Below are 22,865 nucleotides of genomic sequence, written 5' to 3'. Positions count from 1 at the left end.
AAGGCTCAGTCTCACTGGTAGTCTTAGGAGCTTTTGAAAAATGTCACCTCTCTTCCATCAGTAAAATGGCGACAATGATACCACGCTTTGTCTACTTAGATTTAAATTCTTTGTGGCAGGAACTGTCTCATGTGTCTGCAGCAACAAGCATGCTGGGGTCCTGACCTAGGTGGGGGCTTCCAAGCCCTGCTGTAATACAAACATTTTAATAAGAATAGTACAATCCGATTTCAAACGTGGTTTGCTTTGAATTGTGTGATTCATTTCAATTGGAGAGGGAAAGCAAAACTCAGAGCTGAGCACCATAAAAATTAAAATGAAAAGGTTTGTACAAACTCCCGCAAACTGAGGTTTTATGCAGCCTCATTTATAAAGGCACTAATTATTATCCCCAAAACAAGTTTTTCCTATTTGGGTTTCAATTATTTTGCGGCAGAAGGATATTTGCATTTAAATGGCTTACACACCGTACTCAAACATATAAAGTCGCTTTCAGCTCAGGTGGTGGGGGGTCCATTTCTCTGAAAAGAAAAATAGAAAGGGGGGAAAAACAGGATTTAATTTTGAACCATCTCACAAATCAAAGAAAAAGGCTAATTTACAGATTCCTTCCTGTTAGATTCTCATTCTTGCTTAGTTTTTGTAGTCTTATTTTCAACAAAAAAAACGTCACCCTGGGCGGGACCGATCTAAAGCTAGCTGTGATTTCATTCATCTCTATTAACTATGAAGCAAAGTATCCACCTACAAAGGTCAATGAACTCTTAAGGTCAGTGGGAATGGTACTCCCCATAAGAGAAGATATCTGACCTAGTTCCACCTACCATCTAGCTTGCTATGTATATAGCATCCATATTAATTAATAAAATTATGTCACTCTTTTCATCAGCAGTTCTCAAAGCACTTTACAAAGGAGTTCAGTATCACTATCCCCATTTTATTGATGGGGACATTGAGTCACAGAGCAGTGAAGTGACTTGCCCAAAGTCATCCAGCAGGCCAGTGGCAGAGCTGCAACAGACTCCATCACTTTGATGCTTGAAAGTCTCAAAAATGTTTTATCCTCGGTGAGGCAGGAAAGTGCTATCATCTCAATTTTACAGATGGGGAACTGCGTACAGGGAGATCATCATCTTGGGAATACATTCTTATTTAGAAATGTGTCTGACCTGACCTCAGGTGGGGTTGCAGCCATTGTTCTGATTCAAGTCTCAATTGCTGATAGATGTCCCTAAACATCAGTGTAGCAATCTGATTGTTTCCATATCTATGCAGGATTTACCATTTCCAAAGCAAAAGTCTTGCATGTCCAGTTTCAGTCTTAGACACGTTTACAGACCATTACTGTAGCATCCGAGCATCACACAATCTTCAGTTATTTATCCTCACAACTCCCCTGTGAGGCAAGGCAGTGCTGTTATCTCCATTTTACTGATGGGAAATGGAGGCACAGAGAGAGTAAGTGACTTGCCCAAGGTCACACAGGAAGTCTGTGGCAGATCAGGAACTTGAACCCAGCTCTCCTACACAGTTCTAGGCTAGCGCCCTGCCTACTGGACTACTTTTGCCAGTGATTAGTGCCCAGTTTCTCGATGTACAAAATTATTGTCCTTGGCAAGCTCAAACACCATCCTCTTAAAAAGCACTCAGTTATTCGTTGCTGCAATTTTCTTATTTTCTCATCTATACAAAAGCACAAAGGACATTTATGAAGTGTGTCAAGGTTCCTTCCCCACTCTGAACGCTAGGGTACAGATGTGGGGACCTGCATGAAAAACCTCCTAAGCTTATCTTTACCAGCTTAGGTCAAAACTTCCCCAAGGTACAAAATATTCCACCCTTTGTCCTTGGATTGGCCGCTACCACCACCAAACAAGTACTGGTTACTGGGGAAGAGCTGTCTGGAAACGTCTTTCCCCCCAAAATACTTCCCAAAACCTTGCACCCCACTTCCTGGACAAGGTTTGGTAAAAAGCCTCACCAATTTGCCTAGGTGACTACAGACCCAGCCCCTTGGATCTTAAGAACAATGAACAATCCTCCCAACACTTGCACCCCCCCTTTCCTGGGAAATGTTGGATAAAAAGCCTCACCAATTTGCATAGGTGACCACAGACCCAAACCCTTGGATCTGAGAACAATGAAAAAGCATTCAGTTTCCTTACAAGAAGACTTTTAATAGAGATAGAAGTAAATAGAAGTAAAGAAATCCCCCTTGTAACATCAGGATGGTAGATACCTTACAGGGTAATTAGATTCAAAACATAGAGAACCCCTCTAGGCAAAACCTTAAGTTATAAAAAGATACACAGACAGAAATAGTTATTCTATTCAGCACAATTCTTTTCTCAGCCATTTAAAGAAATCATAATCTAACACGTACCTAGCTAGATTACTTACTAAAAGTTCTAAGACTCCATTCCTGGTCTATCCCCGGCAAAGCAGCATATAGACAGCCAGACCAGACCCTTTGTAACTCTCCCTCCTCCCAGCTTTTGAAAGTATCTTGTCTCCTCATTGGTCATTTCGGTCAGGTGCCAGTGAGGTTACCTTTAGCTTCTTAACCCTTTACAGGTGAGAGGATTTTTTTCTCTGGCCAGGAGGGATTTTAAAGGGGTTTACCCTTCCCTTTATATTTATGACAAAGTGCTTTGAGATCTTCCACCAAAAGGCACTACCATAAGTACACAAATGCTAATTATTACAATACAAAGTCATCTAAATTACAGAGAGACATGCAAACAGTAGAAAATATTGCCTGCAAATATTTGAGATATTAATCAAATTTTGTCTTAATTCTATTCAGGACACTTGTGTGTTTGTTTTCTGAGAATATTCCAGCACTGGAACTTTACTAGCAAATAGGAAACATCCACATCTAATAGTCACTGAAAGTGAATCTCAAATTGTATACTAAATTGCAAAATTCACAACTCACTCTGTCCAATCTGGCAACAGAAACAAGAGCACAGGACTTGTGTGGCCAAACAGCACAGTTCAAAATTTCAAACCGAGAGTATCTGCAACAAACTTTTTGTGAACAAGCTAAGAACTGATGGCAGAATAAAAGAATTATTTAATTGAATGTTTGAAATGATTGTGGATATTCCCAGTCTCTTCATGGATGATTCACACAAAGTAAAATTTGAATTTTCATTGCAAACTATTAGCTCTGCTCTCAACTTTAAGTGCCCCTCTGTTCAAATTCTTTCCTCTTAACTGACCGTGGCACTTAAATTTGACTTCTTTTTAACACATAGGAGCCCGCAGATCCTTTTAAAGAAAATTCTCGCTTTTGGTGCTCATCTTGCCGTTTATGCACAAGTATTCCCACCGACTTCAATGAACTACTCACACGTGTGAGCTGTAAGTGCATGCGTCATGCTTGCTGGTTTATGGCTTTCATGTGGGTCTAGGAATCTGTTTCCACTGCCATTATTTTTTCCTATCCTTAGATCATTTAAAGCCTCATTTTCCTCCTTAGACCTATTCTATTTAATCCTACCTCTCAATCCAAAAAAAGATCAATTGTTCTCTTCTCGAATTTAGATAGCTTTCAACTGAATAGTTAACACAGGGTGAACTTTTTTTAATGTACATATTTCCTAGGGGGGGAAAAAGACTATAATTTGTTCTCTTGTTTAAGACTGTCACAGCGATTAGCGGGAATAAGTGACAGACCCTTCTGTAAAACATTAGCTGCTTGCTCACTGAAAATCCTCTGAAATAGACTCACTCTTCACATGGAGACTGCAAGCTGGGCACCGATTCTGCTATGCATCCACACCGCCTGGGCCACACGGACCGCACAAGATTCTGTCCTACGCCACGCCCATGTAAAGGAACCACAGGTAGGATTCAGGGAAGGTAGAGGAGTCTCCTTGGCTTCTCTGTCAAATGCACTGCTGCTCTTTTTCCAAACGCTGAGGGCACAAGGGCTTCATCCAAAAGCCACTAAACCAACAGAGAGACATCGACGACCTTTGGCTCTGGCACCAAGTGTCCATTTGGAGCTGGACTATCTAAGGTACTGCTAAGGATCCTGTTTCCTTAGTATCATAGAAACTTAGGATTGGAAAGGACCTTCTAAGTAATCAAGTCCAGTCTCCGGCTATCACAGGCAACTGTCATATAATCCGACCTACAAAGTTGTCAAGCTCCATCTTAAGGCCACTTAGGCTGGTGGTTCCCATTACTCCTAGTGGAAGAACATTCCAGAACCTCCTTCCTCTGATGACTGGAAACCTTCTTCTAATTTCCAGCCTAAGTTTACTCATGGCCAGTTTAGACCTATTTGTTCTTTTGCCAACATTGTCCTTTAACTTAAATAGCTCTTTGCCTTCCATAGCATTGACCAGCCTCTGGCATTTGGACCATCTTGTTGCCTAACCCAGCTCAAAGCAGATCTAGAGGACCAAGGGGTTAAAAGTTTAGTGCTGTGAAATGTTACAGTGACAAAGTACAGCCTTAAGTGTCAAGGGTGACATGAACACCAGCCCCCTACAAACTGATCTGAGAGCACCTACTAATTTCATGCGGACTTCAGGACAAGAACTGTTTTCTGACACTATTCACCTGGGATAGAACCAAATGATCTAGAAGTGAAAAACTCCCTCAGTCTTCCACCGACTTGAACAACAACAAAGTTGCCATGAGCTACTTTTCTCTAGCTATCCTAGCCTGTCAACTAGCCTTCTACCCCTATGCCCCATCCCTGGTCTCCTTTCATTTTTAAATCTATGTCAGTCATTTTCTTTAACAGACCAGCTGGAAGCACTCCGCAGATGACTGTAATTTTACATTTAAAAGCAAGTTCTATTTACTATTGATCTACTAGCTTTGGCATACTCCATTAACAGAAAATACGATGTTTCATCTTGGCTGCAAAATTGGGGCCTAATTCCGCAGAGGCTGAAGCATGTAAGTAATGGGGCTGCTCATGGCCTTAAGTCTTTTCAGAAGCTTTCCCTTGAGTGTAACATTTTAAACATCTGATTAAAAATAAAACATTGCCATCAGGTACAGCTTTCCCACATCTCCAAAGCTAAGCATTTCAGGAGGTGACACCATTTTATTATTAACATATTGCATCTTTCTCTGAAAGATGCTTAACTTTAATGAAAATATTCCCAGACAGTTGCTGACAGATGTCCAGGGTCCGCAATCATTGCCTAACCTTTACATAATGGATACACAAAAAACAACAGAGAGACGATCGATACGCTGTGTGATATGAGCAACATCTTTAAAAATGCTGTCGGTTCTCAAAAAGCACGAGGATTCATTACCTTTAACAGGAAACATGCTTCCTATTTGGAAGGAAATATATTTTTCTTGATAGTATTATTCAGTATATCCAACGGGAAAGGAACACTGAATTGTGCCTTTGTTAGAGTAGAAATGAGCTTCCACTTTTCTGTACCTACAACTTGGCATTAATGTCTTATCAAATGTCAGATCAAGCTTCATTCTAACAGTGGGCCTGATTCTCCTCTTACAAACAGCAATGTAAACCAGGTGTAATTCCACCGAACGCAATGGAGTTTCAGAGACGTAAAACAGGCAAGGGAGAGAACAGAGTGAGGCCCAGCTACTCTCTTACATTTTGAAAATGCAGGGCTAGCTTTCCTCAGTGATGATTAAAACCAAGCTGGAGTGTTTAATTTCAACTAGCAGAGCATTAACAAAGGATTCTCATGGTAAGTGATTAGATCTCTTAAGTTCGGGAACACTGATTCACTTACTGCTAACAAAAGAAGAGATTGGGAAAGCGTAACAAAATCTAAGAAATTGCTCAATGGTTTTAGACCGAGTGTTTTTCCTCGCCAGAAAGATACCTTTTACAGTGATCCTGTACACAAACATAAAAATAATCCTTAAAAAGGCAGCCTCTCCACACAGCTATGGATTTATGCAGTAATCTCCAACACAAAACACACTAGTTTCTGTCTCCACAGAAGCACTGGTTCATCCACAATCAATCCTAATTCTATCATACTTTGAAACATTCTTGTATTTTCCACCACGAATTTAATAAAAGTAGTTTCTAAACCTTCTTGTCTTCATTACTAAATGAGGGAAAACTTCCCATAAATATCTATGGTACCTATCTAGCCATAATCACCATAGTATAACTGGATTAAAAAAAGAATTAGATAAATTCTTGGAGGACAGGTTCATCAGTGGTGATTAGCCAAAATGGACATGGATGCAACCCCATGCTCTGGGTGTCCCTAAGCCTCTGACTGCCAGATGCTGGGACTGGATGACAGGGGAGAGATGACTTGATAATTGCCTCGTTCTGTTCATTCCCTCTGAAGCATCTGGCATTGGCAACCGTCAGAAGACAGGATATTGGGCTGCATGCACCACTGGTCTGATGCATTCTGGCCATTCTTATGTAGTAATGGTGTTTCACAATCTTTAATGTACTTATCCTCACAACATATAGGGAAGTGATCTTATCCCCATTTTACAGATGGGGAACTGAAGCACAGAGACGGTAAGTGACTTGCCCGGGACCACACAAAGTCTGTGGCAGGGAATTGAATCCCAGTCTCCTTCAGACTAGGATACTGCCCTAATCACTGGACCATCTTCTTGATCAGTATCCTGCCACTGCAGTGACCAGAATCCAGATCCCTGATGTTTAAAAATTCTTGTCCTTGACAAGTTCCAATGCCACCTCTTAAAAGCACTGATTTAATCTGTAACCATTTTCTTATTTTCTCACCAATACTAAAGTGCATGGGACAATTATGAAGTGCTTTGAGATATTCCAGCAAGAGGCACTACCGTAAGTACACAAAGATACAAAGAGTCAGGCAAACAGTGGAAAGTCTCACCTGCAAATATCTTTTGGGATAGTAACCAGATTTTGACTTGATTCTATTTTCAAACCTTTTGTGTTGGCTTTCTGCGAATATTCCAGCATTTGAGCTCTACTAGAAAACAGAAAACTTCTACTCTAAATAGTCATTGAAAGTGGGGCTCAAATTGTGTATTAAATTGCAAGAGTCATAATTCACTCTGTCCATTCAGGGAACAGAAACAAGAGCACAACTGATGTGACTGATTAACAATGCAAATTTTGAACTTTGAGTGTCTGCAACAAGCTTTTCAAACCAGCCTAAGAACAGCTGGCAGAGTAAGTTTGACAATCATTTCAAAAGCCTAATTAGTTTGAGAATTCACTAACACTGTTGTCCCCATTTTACAGATGGGGAAATTAGACTAAGTGACTGGCCCAAGATTAGACAGAAAGTCTGTAGCAAGTCCCAGACTAGCCATCTAACAGCACCATCTTTCTTCCCTGTGCAATTTATTCAATAATTACCAACTTCTAGTTTTCCTTGTACTTTTCTCTGAAGCAGCATCATGATCCGAGACAGGTTAGCAGACTAAATTGTCCATTGGTCTGACTTGGTCTGGCAAGAAGAGATCCGTGTAGCTTGAAAGCTTGTACCTTCCACCAACAGAAGTAGGTCCAATAAAAGATATTACCTCACCTACCATGTCTTTCTCTCAATTCCTAGTCAGTCTGAGAGGCAGCTGCATGATTTATACTAGAAGAAATCTATGGCTTTAAAGATAGGTGAGGGAAATCCAAATAAAGTAATTTAATTAGGATAGAACAGGCTTAACTTTTCACAGAGCAGATACAAACAGCAGCCAACCGCCCTGATCTTCTCCCTTTTCTTTTTTAAAAATTTTCTGGATAAAGACATCTTCACTTGATATTCATTGTTGTTTTATCTGCCTTGAAACGAAGACTGCAGTCACTTTGATAAATGGATTGAGAAACTTTTTGGTTTCACCATAGCTCCTGTAAATGCCTCCAGATCCGCTGGCATGGGCACAATATTTTCATATAGAGACAGTGTCTCATGAACATCTCCTCTCCCATCAACAGCCTCATAACATCCCTATGATGTAATCCAGTGGATAAGATACTGGACTCGGAGTCAGAAGACCTAGGCTCTAATCTTTACTCTGTTAATTTGGGAGAGTCCCTTTGCCTTTGTTTCCCATCCAACTTTCTGCTTACGTAGATGTAAGTGCTGACCGCCTCTCGATGTCTGCATGCTGCCTAGCACAATAGGACTCCATTCCTGGCTGGGGCCTCTAACTACTAGTGTAATACAGTAATAAGTGTCAACAACAGTGATGCTTTATATGGGAGAAAAAAAAGACTCCCTAGCAAAGCATTTAAGTTATTGTTAGCTTCTTTCAAAGCAATTTGGCAGCTGGAAACTAGGAGGAGCAGCCAGGACCAGCTAGATCTCCCTGGACCACCAGATTAGTGGCCCATACACCACTGATGGACCAGTCCACATACCCCACTTTGGGAACTCTGTTGAAATCCTAGTTTGACACTTATCTCCAACAGCACTCTACCGTCAGACATGACCACCATGTGCGAGTGGCCAGCTGGGGTTACTGTTACCATGAATCCATCTTGAATGTTTAGACCCTTACAAAACATCGACTAAAAAACCTGCAACTTGTGAATGCAACCAGTCTGTCGTGACATGACCCTATCACAGACATCCTCCCACACTCCATCTGTTTGTTGCATATTATCTTCATTTAGACTGCAAGCTCCTTCAGGACAAGTACGGTCTCTTACTACATTATCCAGCACCCAGTACAGCGGGGGCCCCGATCCCAACTTGGGCTCCGGGATAATACCGCAATATAAATAATAAAACAGCATGCTTTGCATGGGTTTATAGGAGTGGGGAAGATGCAGTTTTCCACCTCTTTCTCCACCACCAGCTTCCCAGAACTCTGTGCTACTCCAGCCCATCATTACACTGGTTTTCCATAACAGACACACAGCTACCTAGCACTTCAGTCACCCCTAGGATGTGAAGCCAAGGCCACTCAGAACCTCCCAGCTGCAGAGATAAAAACAATATCCTCCTGCTCCAGAAGCACATGGCCGAATGGAGCATCTCCACTGGTTGTTAGCACCGCTGGGCTTCGGCTAGAGCTGTGCAGATCTGAATCCACACCACTAACCTCTGCTGGACGTGCACACACACTAGATCATTGCCACACCAAGAAAACCTTCGTTTAATAAAGACCGTCGATTATTCCCGCCATCAGGAAAATGGGGACGTCGCTGAATCTAAACATAGAGGAAGAACATTGTACTTAATCTACTGTGAAGTGACGTACTAAAAACCCTCTGTTCTGCTTCTTCACAAAGGAGGTGTTAAAAAAAAAGTTACACATTTGGGCTCAGTGTGAAGTATAATATCCCCATTCTGGCTGGCGGCGTCCATGGCAGTGAGCAAAGAGACTGAACCAGAGTTAATTTGATTTCTTTAATCAATGGGATTTTCCCAGTTACACATTAACCACCATTACATTAGTCTGCCACTGCATTGCATGTCTGGAGTATATATTTTTGCAGATTACTGCGCTGCATTGTGTGTATTGGAAGCAAAGTACACTGATTTCCATAATTGCACCGTAGTTCACTCCAAGCAGCGCAGCACAGTGTCAATACAGTAACTATGGGGGATACTATTAAGTATTTTTTTTAATCACTGTATCCTGGTTTCCATAAAAATAATGCAGGCTCATCAGGTGCCAGAGCAAAACTCCAGGTGACAGGCACTGAGATACCACACTGATGGGAGTGTCAAAACCTTCTAACTATGCGCACACACAGCTACCACCAAGGCCTGTCGCCAGTACAAGTTACACATACTCCACACAGAGAAATATTTTAATGGACAAATCAGACAAGGATGATCTTGGGATTAGGACAACCAACTGGGACTCTCAAGACCTGTGTTCAATTCCTGCCTCTGACAAAGCCACCCTGCGCAACCTTGGGCAAGTCAGTCTCTCTGGATGTACATTCCCCATCTGTAAGATGCTGATAATCATCCCTCCTAGCTCATAAATTTAAATTGTAAGCTCTTTGGGATAAAGACTGTCTTTTACTAGGTGTACATACAGCACCGAGCACAACAGGGCCCTGATTTTGGTTGGAGCCCCAGGATTTAAACACTGAAGGGATGAATTATGGTCTCTGTATGTTGGTGCTCATTAGAAGGTACAAGGGGGCCTCTCTTATTCCCCAGAAGGGCACTTCTGCAGGATGCAGCCCTTATTTCGCTCCATATCCTGGGGTGTGCTGCAAGTCAGGACCAAGATGCATGAACAGTGCTGCATAGGAACTCAGGAGGGAAATAGTCGGCAGAACAGGGAAGCTTGCATGCCATTCACCCAAAGAAGACCTGACTCTAGCCATTGCTGTGATGATTATTACAGCACCCACGAAGTGCTTTCCAAACACTCAAGAAGGGACGGTCCCTGGCCTGAAGCGCTCACAGCCTAAGGACAACGGTTAGGGGAAAAGGGAACAACCTGTCAGGGGTGATCTAGATAATACTTAGTCCTGCCTTGAATGCAGAGGACTGGAGTAGATGATCTCCCGAGGTCCCTTCCAGTCCTATGATTCTATGAAGAGGCCATTTACGTGAGTCAGCTCATTTCACATGAAGCAACATGGCAGAAACTGGTCTTGAAGAGGGACTTTAGCAGGGGGGCCTTCTGGCAGGAGCCTTCTGGGTCAGTTTAAGGAGGTGGTGCCAGTTCCAGTCTTCCATCATTTTCATGAACCCTAAATTCACTCACTCACTAAGACTGAAGGGTGAAGCAGAGGGTGGAAGGGAGAGAATAGGAAAATAGGAGTCACTTGGTTCCAGGTATGTATCTTCTCCCAAAGAGCCTCCCAAGAGGTTTGATGGTATTAGAAGAGCGTGATGACCTAGGCTTTGCTCTGTAACTGCAAGAAGTCAAATGCTTTGCGCACATACTGCTGGATTTCTCACTTCCTTGAAACGGAGGGAAGACCCAATAAATACATTTCATATGTACACTGTACCTATAAATAGCCTCACAGAGACTTCATTAAGCTACAGAGCTAGAATATAAAGCCCCCATTAATATGCAGAATTGATAAGGCCGCCTCTGCTTTTTCATTGCCAGGGTTTCAATGGGTGGACTCAAAAATTTTCCTGTTTTTAATACTTAGCTGCCTGTTGAACTTGCTAACCTCCTGTCATACATCTTCGTCTGCCAGAGACTGCCCTTGGAAAAGATGGACTCCCCCTTCTGCCTAAACAGTGATAATATCATCTCTGACATTTGCAATCACTATAGACTGAACAAGCAAACTGACTGCTGAACTGACAGATTCAATGAATATCGGATCATTGTGAGTTAACTTACCAGTTGCTGCCCTATTCTTAAGGGCTATAGCTTTTATCTAACACTTTGGGAGCTCTGTGCTTTGTATTTGCACAAGTGGATACATTTTAAACCTTGGATCATTCCGGATATTGCCAGACCAACTAGCTACCAGTGTGAAGGAATAGGTGAAAAGAAAGAATAGGTGAAAACCTATTAAACCTACTGGATAAAATACAGCCTCGATAGAATGCCACTTAAACCAATGGAAGATAACGTTGGCACACTGTCTTGGGATATTCTTGATACAAAGGCAGATTAGCAGGACTCTGTTGAAGTCTTACGTGCTGTTGCTATAAAGCTCTGCACTTGTATAGCAGTTTCCCTCCAAGGCTCTTAACGCACTTTATACACAACAACATTGTCGTGTAAGCATTATTCCACCCGCTGTACAGATGTGTAAATGGAAGTCAGACAGGAGAAGTTCTCTTTCCCACGGCCAGCTGCGGAGATGGAACAGAATCATTGAATCAGAAGTCCCCGTCTGTCCAGCAGACAGCATTTCCTTATTTCACACTAGGGCTCCACCGTGGAAAACGCTGTTAAGGACTTGCCTTCAGCTGAAGGAAGCTCAGAGGTGAGACACTCAAAGGCCATTCCTGAGTCAGCTCTCACAAAGTTCTTTATAGGTACAGCTGGGAATCTCCATAGGGCGTATGTTATATGACCGATGCTAAATAAGGTTAGACTGCCTGAGTTTTCCAGAATATCTCTGACCATTAATATTGTCATCAGTTTCTTCTGGACAAGAATGATGTATATTTCACATTACAATCATCTGAGGGGGTGATCTGCAAAAGCACTTAGTGTCACCCTAACTCGGCTCCTGCTGAAGTCTGGGGCGGGGGGCGGTTATCTCAGAGTCTGATCGCAGCTGCGCTGGACCAGTGCTGATCACTTACAACACCCCGCCCGAAAAGGGTTAAAAATGAGTGACGTACAGCAGAGCACCACTCTGCAACTAGTAGTGACCAAGCGCGCAGCACTAAAGTCACCGCGTATTACAGACTTTTTAAACTCGCCCGTGTAATTCCTACAGCGAAATCTACACTACAGCCTATGTGGGCGAACCCTGTGTCGCTCAGGGGCGAAAACATTCCACACCCCCCCCGGGGCAACGTACGCGACACCGACATAAGCGTTCGTGTGCACAGCACGCTCCTGCCAGCATAGAGCATCTTCACCAGACTCGCAGCAGTTTTAGCAGCACAGCAGTGCCCCCTGAAGCGCTCGACGTACGCCCGTGGCCTGGGTGTCTTTATAAAGACCAACAGTTGGTACAGCAGTTGAGATGCTTTTTCTGTTCTCTCCATAGCAACCTAAGAATGATCACCCGGCAACAGATCGTCTAAACCAGTATCCTGTCTCCAGCCAGCTGCTGCAGAGGGAGGTACAAGAACCCTTTCAGTTAAGGGATAACCTGCCTTCAGGGAGAGTTTCCTCCTGACCGCCATGATTTAGAGGCTGGTTTTGGCCTTGAAGCAGGTGGTTTTATATGCCCCTTCTAAAAACTCACGTTTATTTTACAATAATCGTGACAATAGGCTATCAAGGCCTGCCAATCCTCAATAAGCCTCTCTGGACGCTTGCACACTCTAGCTCTAATGACAGAAGGGTTTTGTGAATAATTCAAGCATTCAAGAATGGGATTGATTTTTTTTTTTTTTTTAACATGGAAGCTTCTCAGATACTATGGTAATGAGCAGCATGATAAAACCTTAAAATAGAAAGATGTTGCCTATGCTCTTGATGACAACCAACTTGAAAATAAGTAACAGCCCAGAACAAGCCATCGGCAGTGTTCTTCCAGTTACATTTACTGACAGATAACCATTATAGAATTTCCACATCTTACAGGACTTGCTCCTGCTCCCAATGACGTCAGTGACGACATCCCCATTGATTTCAGTGGTGCAAGACCAGCCTCTCTTTTCAGGAGGTATCAAAAAGCCAGGGATCCCCCAGGACTCTTCTTCATGGCACCTTTCTTTTGTCCATACAGTAATCCAAACTTCAGAGAAATCCAAGGCTTCAGTTAGTCCAATGTCCTCATTTTTCTTGCCCACAGCCTTGCAGAGGGGCTCTCAAACACGCATCAGGGAAACAAAGCTGGAACTGATCTGTGTGTCAAGCCTGCCTCAACAAGATGGCAAAGCAGGCTCAGATTTCACGCCCGGGCCTAGCAAGCAGCTTAGAATTCATTTTTCCTTGGTGGGAGGAGGAGAGAAGAGACCAGAGAACCGGTAGCATCAGATCTTTGGATCATGGAAGAAACCCCAGCAGGAGTCTCATATATTAGGGAGACTCTCCTTCCCCTCACTTCCCACCTCCACATACTCACCATCTTCTGAGGATTAAAAACAAAAGTGTCTTTTCAGGATGTGCTTGTACAATGCCTGTCATACTGGGGGTCCCGATAACTGAGTGGGACCCCTAGCTACTACCACAATCAACAGCAAGTAAGATTTACGGCCCAACCTGGTAAACCTTCACCTACTCTCCATCCCTTAACCTATGGCTGCTGGTGCTGCAGTCATCATTCTAGAGGACCAAAGAACACATCCCTCTGTCCTTCTGGTGCCCAACAGAATGCAGGAGTTACACTGTAAACTCTTCGCAGCGGGGACTCTCTTTTTGTTCTGTGTTTGTGCAGCACCTAGTAGAATGGGCTCCTGGTCCGTGACTGGGGCTACGAGGCGTTACTGCAATATGTACCGTAAGTAATAATGATGACGACGTCAAGCCAGGCTCACGCCCCAAGAAGTGCAGACGATGGATACTACAGACTGCGAGTTTAGTTCATTTTTTAGAAATGTGGAGAACAGATATGAACAAATTATCGAGGTTTGCAGCTCTGGGCCCTCGTTTTCAATAGACAATCCTGGACTTAACCAGTGACACTGACAAATCTGAGACACCAAAGTTCTACATTTCATAGACAAGTGGCTTCTCAGGAGACAGTAGCAGACAGCAAGCAGCACAGTGTGCCTCATGGTTGGCAGCTGCCAGGAATACAGGTGAAGGTGGTGAACAAGGGAATTACTGTGCCCTCTCCCAGCAACTGGACTAGCCATTTTTGCAGAGCAAGGAAAAAGGGTTTCTTATAAAGCAGGTATAGTACAAAGGATCCTGACAAATTGCTCAGTGATAGTCTCAGAACTGAACCAACTTGGTACTGAGTACAACTATTGGGATCCATGGCAGATTGTCTGGATCATGTTCCCTGCACCCGTTTTGATGTGTCTCCCCTTTGGACAGAAGCTCCTAGACAATTGGAAGCTGGCCACTCAAGATTAGTCTGATCAGACACCTATCCTCTGTAGCACTGCAGCTGGGAGACGGCTCAATCCAGAAAATAAACCATTTCACCAGGAGATATTTGGGGAACTACAGATATTTCTGGCAAGGAAGGAAATTAAGGTCTGAGATTTCAATAGCTACATAATTATTTGTATTTGAGTAATGCGGAGCAGCCCAAGCCCAGCTGCGCAAGGTGCCACACAAACATAAAGTAAGTGGCAGATCCTCCCCCAGAGAGTCCAGAATCTAAATAGGCAAGGGAGAAGGGAAGTGGCTTACCCAAGGTCACACAGAAAGGCAGTGGCAGAGCATGGAATAGCTCCTGGGTCTCCCGAATCATAGGGCAGTGGCCTAGACATTACACCATGTTGTCTCTCCAGTAAATTACTTTCTCCCACTCCCATCCTGATCCCCCAAAACGCAAAGAAAGCCAAAGCTTCAGGACGTGTAGTGAACATTCAAGGAACACTTCCCCCAGCGTATTCACTAACAGTTTATACTTGAAGAGAATCCGTGCGACTCCCTGTGCAAAACCGCATGCAATTCCGCACCAGCATCCTGGTCCAATTGGCTCAGGAAATGCAGATATATGGAGCCTGCTCTGAACTGGGCTGATACATCCCCCAAGATTCTAGGCGGTTGTGCTCCATCTGAAAGCTGGCTCAGAAATGTTCTTACTTGGCCAGCAGGAACTGCTTCTGTGCTGCCAATGAGAAAGAGATAGCCCCCGGGGGGACCATTACTTCTCCCAGCCTAATACACTCCCAATTCTCTGCCTGGGAGGCTCATTCCCAACTCTTAGCTTCCCAGCACAAAACTGGGCCAAACGAAGAGGTTTTTCCACCAAAAATTCTGCTTTGAGATTTTGGGTCTGAACCTGATTGTTTGATGGGAAACTGAGGAGCATGAACAGCGCATGGATGGAGACAAGGAAACCTTTGCATGAAGCGAGTTTATTACAGCCCTAGCAGTGTCTCATGTGGGAAGGAGGAGCCACAGCTTAGCCCGCACTCCCATGAGGCTGCAGCCACGGTCCCCACACTGCTGGAAGGAGGGAGAGCAGAAGCAGCGCGCCTGGTTTTCCCACCTCTCGCAAGCAGGTGGGCAGGAAGGATGTAAGGAGGCAGAGGGATTGGCTGACACCCCTATTCTGCCCGGCCCTCTACACATTAGCCAGGGTTGTCCCAACATGAAGGAGGAAATAAGCTGCACCCAGTAAAAGGCTGGAATAAAGGACTGCTTCCCTTCCCCTAGGAATAAGGGGAGAGCAGGGAATTCATTACAGTTATACTGGACATTGTTTACAGGCTTAGTCTAGCCCTAAACTCCATTCCACCACTAGGTTGTTACATCCTAGGCTATTGCTGTACGAGGTATCAGCGTATCCGACGAAAGAAACTCCCTTTAAAAGGGGATGATTAATAAAATGAATTATTTGCGTGCCCATACAGCAGCTCAAAATGAATACTCAACTTTCCTTCCCCTCTCCCATCTTTTCAGAAAGAAATCAGCCAAAACTACTTTCTATCAGGACAAAAGAAACAAATGTCTAGGCCATGTTCCAACCCAGTACATCTTTGTATAATCCAGTCATCAACAGGAGGTTAATCACCAAAACACAGTCTTAACTATAATGGTACAAATGACCTCCATTACAACGGCTTTTTTAAAAAAAATATATGCTGTATGTGTCTGTCCATATATATTATCCAACCTATGCACCCCAAATACATCTCAGAGACATCTTTCATTAACAATGCACAGATAGCTTAGGGTGAAAAATTATCATGACAAGAACTTGCCTTTGAGGGATAAGAAAAACTACAAAACTATTACGTGGTATGCCCTCTCTCTGACTAGCAGCATATTGCTAGTCGCCAGTATCTTCTCGAAACAGACAACAAACTCTGCCAGGTTATTCCTGCACCTCTTCTTAAATTCAGCGAGTGTGTAAGAAATTTATTGTTCTTTGAAGAAAAATGCATGTCCCCTACCTTATAAAGAGAATAGCTTTAGCTACAGTTGGTTCAGTTCCTTGCAGAAGATTAAGACAACTGACCATGCTTGTAATTTCCTGAGAAACACTTGCATCTGTAGAGATCATCTGCAGCAATCTGCCATTCCCCCACCCACCCCGCCCCCGAACTGTATCAGGCTGTGGGAATATTGACAGCTCTAAATAATTAGATAGAGTAAGGTTAATGTAATAACAGTATGATTTCTCAATTTTCTTTTTTTGCTCTTTTTCTTTTTTTGAGACAGGCTAGAACTACTAACTGATAGTTTTATATATACATCTCTAGTGCCACACTATGGGAACTCATGGTTATTGCTAGCCACGCAATCCCCAGGGAAAGGCTAGGCTGAAGAGATAGCATGTTGAGGACGCGGTCCCATAGAGGCTCATTATTAGGACCAGCGAGTCTAACCCTAGGCTAACCTGAAAATATCTGATCGGAGAACTGCAGGAACCAGTAGGCACCTTCACCCAATAGGCACAGTTACAGCATCGCTGTTAACGAGCTGCATCTTACTAATCTCAGAGTTGATCCCTTGTTTTGATAAAAAGGTTGTTCAGAATCTCATGAAGAAGTGGCGGCGTGCAGGGAAAAAACCAAAACACACAGACACACAGATACACAGAGAGATCGTTGCCTCGTGATCCTACTGCAGCTAAAACAATGATGGACTTCTGGAGAGCTTTTGCAGAGCTGGCACTTGTGTAAAAGAGGAAGGGGGTACAAATCAATTAATAGCCCAAAGGTGAAGGACCCTGGATAGGTATAATTTTAAATGAAGCAAAAATGGAGAAAAAAGAAGGGAGCTGTGCTAGCAAGAAGGACTAAACACAAAACAACCAGGCACTGAAAGAAAACCAACAAAAATCTTGCATGCACGAGTCAAATATAGCAATGGGGAGCAAGGAGGAAAGGAGAGAGAAAGAGGAGAATTGTAAACCCCTGAAATAGTAAATCACTCATTTAGGTCTATGTCCAGCACTCCACTCAACCCAGCCAAACAGCACAGAGCTGGGGGGAGGTTTCTCTGTCCTCAGACAGACTCAATGCTTTGTGCTGAGGGGAGAAAAAAAAATCAAGAAGATATCTATCTGTATATTTACTCCCAAGGAACTGATTTCCTCCTACCCTAATTGGTGCCCCTGGTTGGTAAAACTCTTTGGATACCTCAGGAGGAAAAGGTGCTGATGGTCTTTCTGAGTCTCCTTGGAGGAAGTCTGCCTTACACCACAAAATCAGTGTTGCATTTCAAATACAACATAAAAGTTTACCAAAAAACACACAACAACAACAACAAAAAACAAAGAAAGAAAAAAAAGGCAGTTTTCCACCCCCATGTGTGCACACACACAGTGTCTTTTGGCCTTGTTGCATGAGGCACATTCAGACAAACCTTATTTAGAAACATTGGGAAATTGGGAACCCCTCAGTGTTAAAGGAAGAAAAGAACAATGTTTTTCCTCCCCCTCCTTCCCCCCCGCCATTACACAAAGCCAGACTCAATACAAGACCGCAGCAGAAAAAAAACCACAAACTTCAGTTTCAAACTGAATCCTTCGCTTCGGCTATGCTGCAAAGGCAGTTTCAGAAGCAGGGGCGGGGGGAGAGGGTTAAACCTCATCTTTAAAATCTATTTTTGACCTTTCCTAAGATTAAAACTACATATTTGGCTAAAAATATATATCTATATAATGCCGGGGCCAAACAGCTAGTGCTTAAAAGCACCACAATCCGAAATGTTTGAGGAGAAAGGAGGAATCATAAGAGTGCTTCCATCTGCATGTAAGAAGTCCCTCAATCTATTTTATAGGCTGTAGGCAAACATTGGGGTAGAGAAATAATGAACTAAGATGCCAAAAAAAAAAAGAAGTGACGGCATTTTTCTTGGTCCTCTCACATTTGGGACACACTGATCTGATCCTTTGAAGCTGGGGAGTAAAACAAGAAACAAAAACACCTTTTTATGAACCCAGACTGTAAAATTGTTGCCCCCATAGGATATACAGTACCTGCAAACTTTATCTTCCTATGGAGATATACAGCAACAAACGTGATCCCTGCATGGGCTATAAAGGAGGATCTCCTCCTCCCACCCAAAGAGAGACACAAAAACACACACATACACACACACACACACACATATATATATATATATATAAACCCCCCAAATGCAAGAGAATTACATCTGAATCAAGCAGCAAGAGGTGAGGGGGGGAAGCTCCCAAAGTTGCCAGCTTCCTCCATTGCACTCACCGGTTGCTGATGCAGCCAACAACCCCACAAAGAGCAGCAGAATCCGGCTCCAGTAGCTCACTTCCACCGTCATGAGAGCAAAGATCCCCAATTTCCCCCAATTCCTTCTAAAGCCGCAGCTGCATCCCGTCCTGTCCCATCCCAAAGAAGGTTGCATGTCAAGGGGTCGTGGGGTTTTGTGGTCCTCTCCCCTTTACAACTGGGATGGTCCTCGGATCGGCTGGAGGAAGAGGAGGAAGCAAGGGGGGGTGGGGAAGGTCAGGATGATGATTATGATTATTATTTTAGCTCGGGAAAAAATCCCAATGCATGGAAGGCTCAGAGCTTCTGCAGCTGGAATGAACCAACTCTCGCACTGGCTTGGGGAGAGGAGGGCTGGCTCTCTTTTTTCTCCCCCTCCCTTCCCCCCCCCCCCCACTTAAAAATGACTATCTTGGATCAAGCTTTTCAGGATTAGCAGCAGAAGGTTCCTAGGGAATTACACTTTTTGATCAACATCAGCAGCATCCAGGTGACTAATCACCTCCACATCCTTGTTCTCGTCTTTCTTAAATCCTGGGAAAGGGGGCACTTCAGCTGTGTTATTTTGGCGGAGGGGTTGCGTGTGTGACACACACACAGTATCTGATTCAAGATTTTTATTCCACTATTACCCCCACCCTTCCCTCCATCCTCCCAGAAACGACAAACAACACATTATGTTTTAGGATCCCCTTTATTTGTTCATTTTAATACCCACCCCAGGTCTCTTCTCCTTTAGAGAAGCAATTCCCGCAGATTCCTCTTAATACACAGATATGATGTCCAATCGGCAGCTCTCCTTGGCGTTCACATATCCGCTAGAATAAATCTTGCATGCATCATCCAGAATTCCCACGCCCCCCCCCCGGTCTTTTTGGGGGGCTGTGTAAACACCTTGATGACATGGACCCTTTTCGCGACCAAGGAAATTGCGTTACAAACACAAGCGGGATTGCAAGGCTGGGGGGCGGGGGGAGACACCTCCCAGAGAAAGCTCCCCGCTTTGCAATTGTTACTTTTCCCAGTACCATGTGTTCCTGGGAAGAGATTAGGTTCTGACAGGTGGGACTGGTTGTAGCGGAGGAGAGGGGGAAATGTTTTTGGAGATCCGGGGGGGGCTTTGCGTCACCTCTTCCCAAATCAGCGCATGCTTCTTTTCACTGGCCTGCTGCTTTGCAGAGCTGGCAGGAGGAAGGTTTTGGCTTTTTTTTTTATTTTTATTTTTTTGCATGGACTAGCACATTTGCCCTTACGGTTGCATGCAAATAAAAAAAAAAATCCTGCCTGTTAAAGCCACATTCAGGCACTTCGCAATGATGTTCAGCTCCGTGGGGGCTCGTCCGCGACACACCAGACATTAGAAAGCCCACACACCTTTGCCCCCTTTTGCATTCACACAGTTTTAAGCTCAGTCCCTTTGGGCAAACGCAAGAGACCCCCCCCCCGCCCCAGGTATCTGGGGATTCCGCTCAGCCTTCCGCGCCGAAGGGACAGGACTAGATCCGAGGTGGTGGGGCCCTAGCTGAAGGTTTTGCCTCCCCCCGGAGAAGGGGGCGCGGGTGCATGGGAAAGGCAGAGAGACACGCCTCGGGAAGGGAGGGGAGGGGGACACGGACACACACACAGCAGATCTGAGGCTCTCACACTGCCTTGGCATCCAGAACATGCACCACTGCGAAAGAGGAAGGGCTGCTGCTGCTTTTCCCATTGCAACCTCCTCCAAAGCTGCAACACATGGGGTGTGGGGTGGGGGGGGGAGCCGGTCCAGCGGCACCACTGGGCGGTCTGCAATGCCAGCTGCGAGTGAGCGCCGCTGCTCCAGAATTAGCTGCGATCCCTGCCTCCTTTGGCTCGCCTCTAAAGCGACGGAGGGGGGTGGGGGGGAGGGGGTGTGTTTTTGAACTAGCCACCCATCTCCCCCCCACACACACGTTATTGCTTTGCATTTGCTGCAGTTCCTTGCTGCAAAACCCCCTTCTTCAGACTTGTTACGGTTGCCTTGAATGAGCTCATCTGACAGCTAGAAAACCATTTATACCCAGGGCTGGTACATCTCTCCCTCCACCCGCGAATCAATCCTCTCTCTCACTCTGTCCCCTCTGCTTTTCAATCTCTCCACCGGGAACCGATGCCAAGAGCCAAAGCAACCAGGGCTAGTACATGAAAGAGTCGCTTTATGTCTGTTTAAACTGCAGTGTCCTATTCAAATAGACCTTATTGTTCAAAGGCATGGCTCCAGATATAAAAGGATCAGAGAGGAGGGTACTCCACTGCACAGCTCCATCTATCCCTTGCCCCTTACACAGACAGTTCTCTCCGAGAAACCCCCCTGGCGTTGCATTCAGCTGAATGTGTGACTTGGTTGCTGCTCACAGGCTATAGGGTGAGACAAAGAAGACTAGCAAGGGGTCAAGAACAATATGCAGGCATAATAAAGTTATTGGGGAGATACAATCCCACTTTATTCCTGCTTAGTAAAATCATATCTTTTTCTAAATCAACTGCTTTAAAAAAAAAAAGTCTTCCTCATAGCAATGCTGGGCATAGGGACTCCATCTCTCTTAAAAGATTTGCATATATTTGGTAATGGGCATGACTGGTAAAGACAAGTTCTTTTTTGTGGCAGAAACCTATCAGGGTTCTCAGGGTTAATTTTATTTGCCCCTCATCTGAAAGTATGTGTGTGTGTTCTGGTTAACTCGGCTCTTAACCTCCACTCCGCAGCTGAACGACTTGCTAAATTACTTCCACAGTAGACTAGACACAGGATTTTGCCTTTCTAACCACCCAGTAAGGAGCAGGGAATTTTTGCTCTGCACTGCCACCCACAGTCAGACCCCAGGCTCAAAACACCCGTTGTATCCCATCATTTCTCCAAACAGAGCCAAAGCCATGTAAATGACTATAATTACACACAGACACACACACACACACACACCCTCTCCCCCCAAAACACAACAATAAACGTAATAGTTCTGAACATCTGTAAGCCAAGGATCTTGGCATGATTTACAAACGTTAGGACTTGTCTTCACGTACAGCGGTGAAGCTGCATTCGTGTAGCACGTTCGTGAAGATGCTACTACATCGACAGGAGAGCTTCACCTGTCAATGTAGTTAATCCACATACCCAAGAGGCGGTAGCTATGTCAATGGGAGGCATAGAGCTGTCCACACCAGGGCTTAGGTGGGTATAATGACCTCGCTCGGGGTGTGGATTTTTCATCCCCCTGTGCAATGTAGTTATACCAATATAGGTCTGTAATGTAGACTTGGGCTTAGTTAGTCCTCACAATGATTGTCTGGAGGTATGTAGGAAGTATTTGCTCCATTTTACAGATCAGGAAACAGAGACACAGGAAGGAGAAAGAACTTTCCCAGGATCACAAAGGGAATTGGTGCCAAAACTGGGGACATCATCTGGGAGTTCTGACACCATGACCCCTTACTGCTGCTAGACGACACTCCAGCATGTATATACAGTCCCCGTGGCTATGAATGAGGAGTCCTAGAATTCATCAGGGCTCATGATCTTAGAATGTTTCTCCAAGATAAAAAGCACCACAATTAGCAAGTCTCCATAGGGATAGGAAAGGTGTTTGGATAAATAAAAATATCCCCAAAGTGTACTTTGTTAACCAAACACAGGTGCTGTGGGTGAAAAGAGCAGCATTTAGCTGGGCATAAAGTATTAGCCAACAGCCGCATACATAAAATAATCTCTGTTTATACAGAGGCTGGAGTCGCTGTGACTTTGCATATGTATTATAGAAAAGTTCACTTTTTATATTAGACTGCACATGGAGTGGAGATTTCAAAAGAAGGTGCAACAGCTGCAGTAATGAAAAAAATCCACGCCCAACTGTTGCGCTTGCAGATGTTCAAAGGCACTTTTACATGTAAAAATATTACTTTTGCCTGCCTCCCCCGCCTTTTTTTTTTTTTTGGCACAGTCATACACACGGTGCACACACAGACATAGGGGCTTTGGACTCAACTGCC

General features: G+C 44.2%; 1 protein-coding gene across 1 annotated transcript in view; it reads right to left on the bottom strand.

Annotated features, from left to right (window-relative positions):
* The window catches only part of CSMD2 (CUB and Sushi multiple domains 2), a 536,402-nt gene extending 517,403 nt beyond the window's left edge, over nucleotides 1-18,999 (bottom strand). The window contains exon 1 of the mRNA XM_077837745.1: nucleotides 18,843-18,999. Within this exon, the coding sequence (XP_077693871.1) occupies nucleotides 18,843-18,999 (157 nt within the window). The remainder of the gene's footprint in view (nucleotides 1-18,842) is intronic.
* Nucleotides 19,000-22,865: the final 3,866 nt, after the last annotated feature.

Source organism: Eretmochelys imbricata, chromosome 19, assembly GCF_965152235.1.
Source record: "Eretmochelys imbricata isolate rEreImb1 chromosome 19, rEreImb1.hap1, whole genome shotgun sequence".
Classification (NCBI taxonomy): Eukaryota; Metazoa; Chordata; order Testudines; family Cheloniidae; genus Eretmochelys; species Eretmochelys imbricata.
This window is presented reverse-complemented; position numbering and strand designations above follow the sequence as displayed.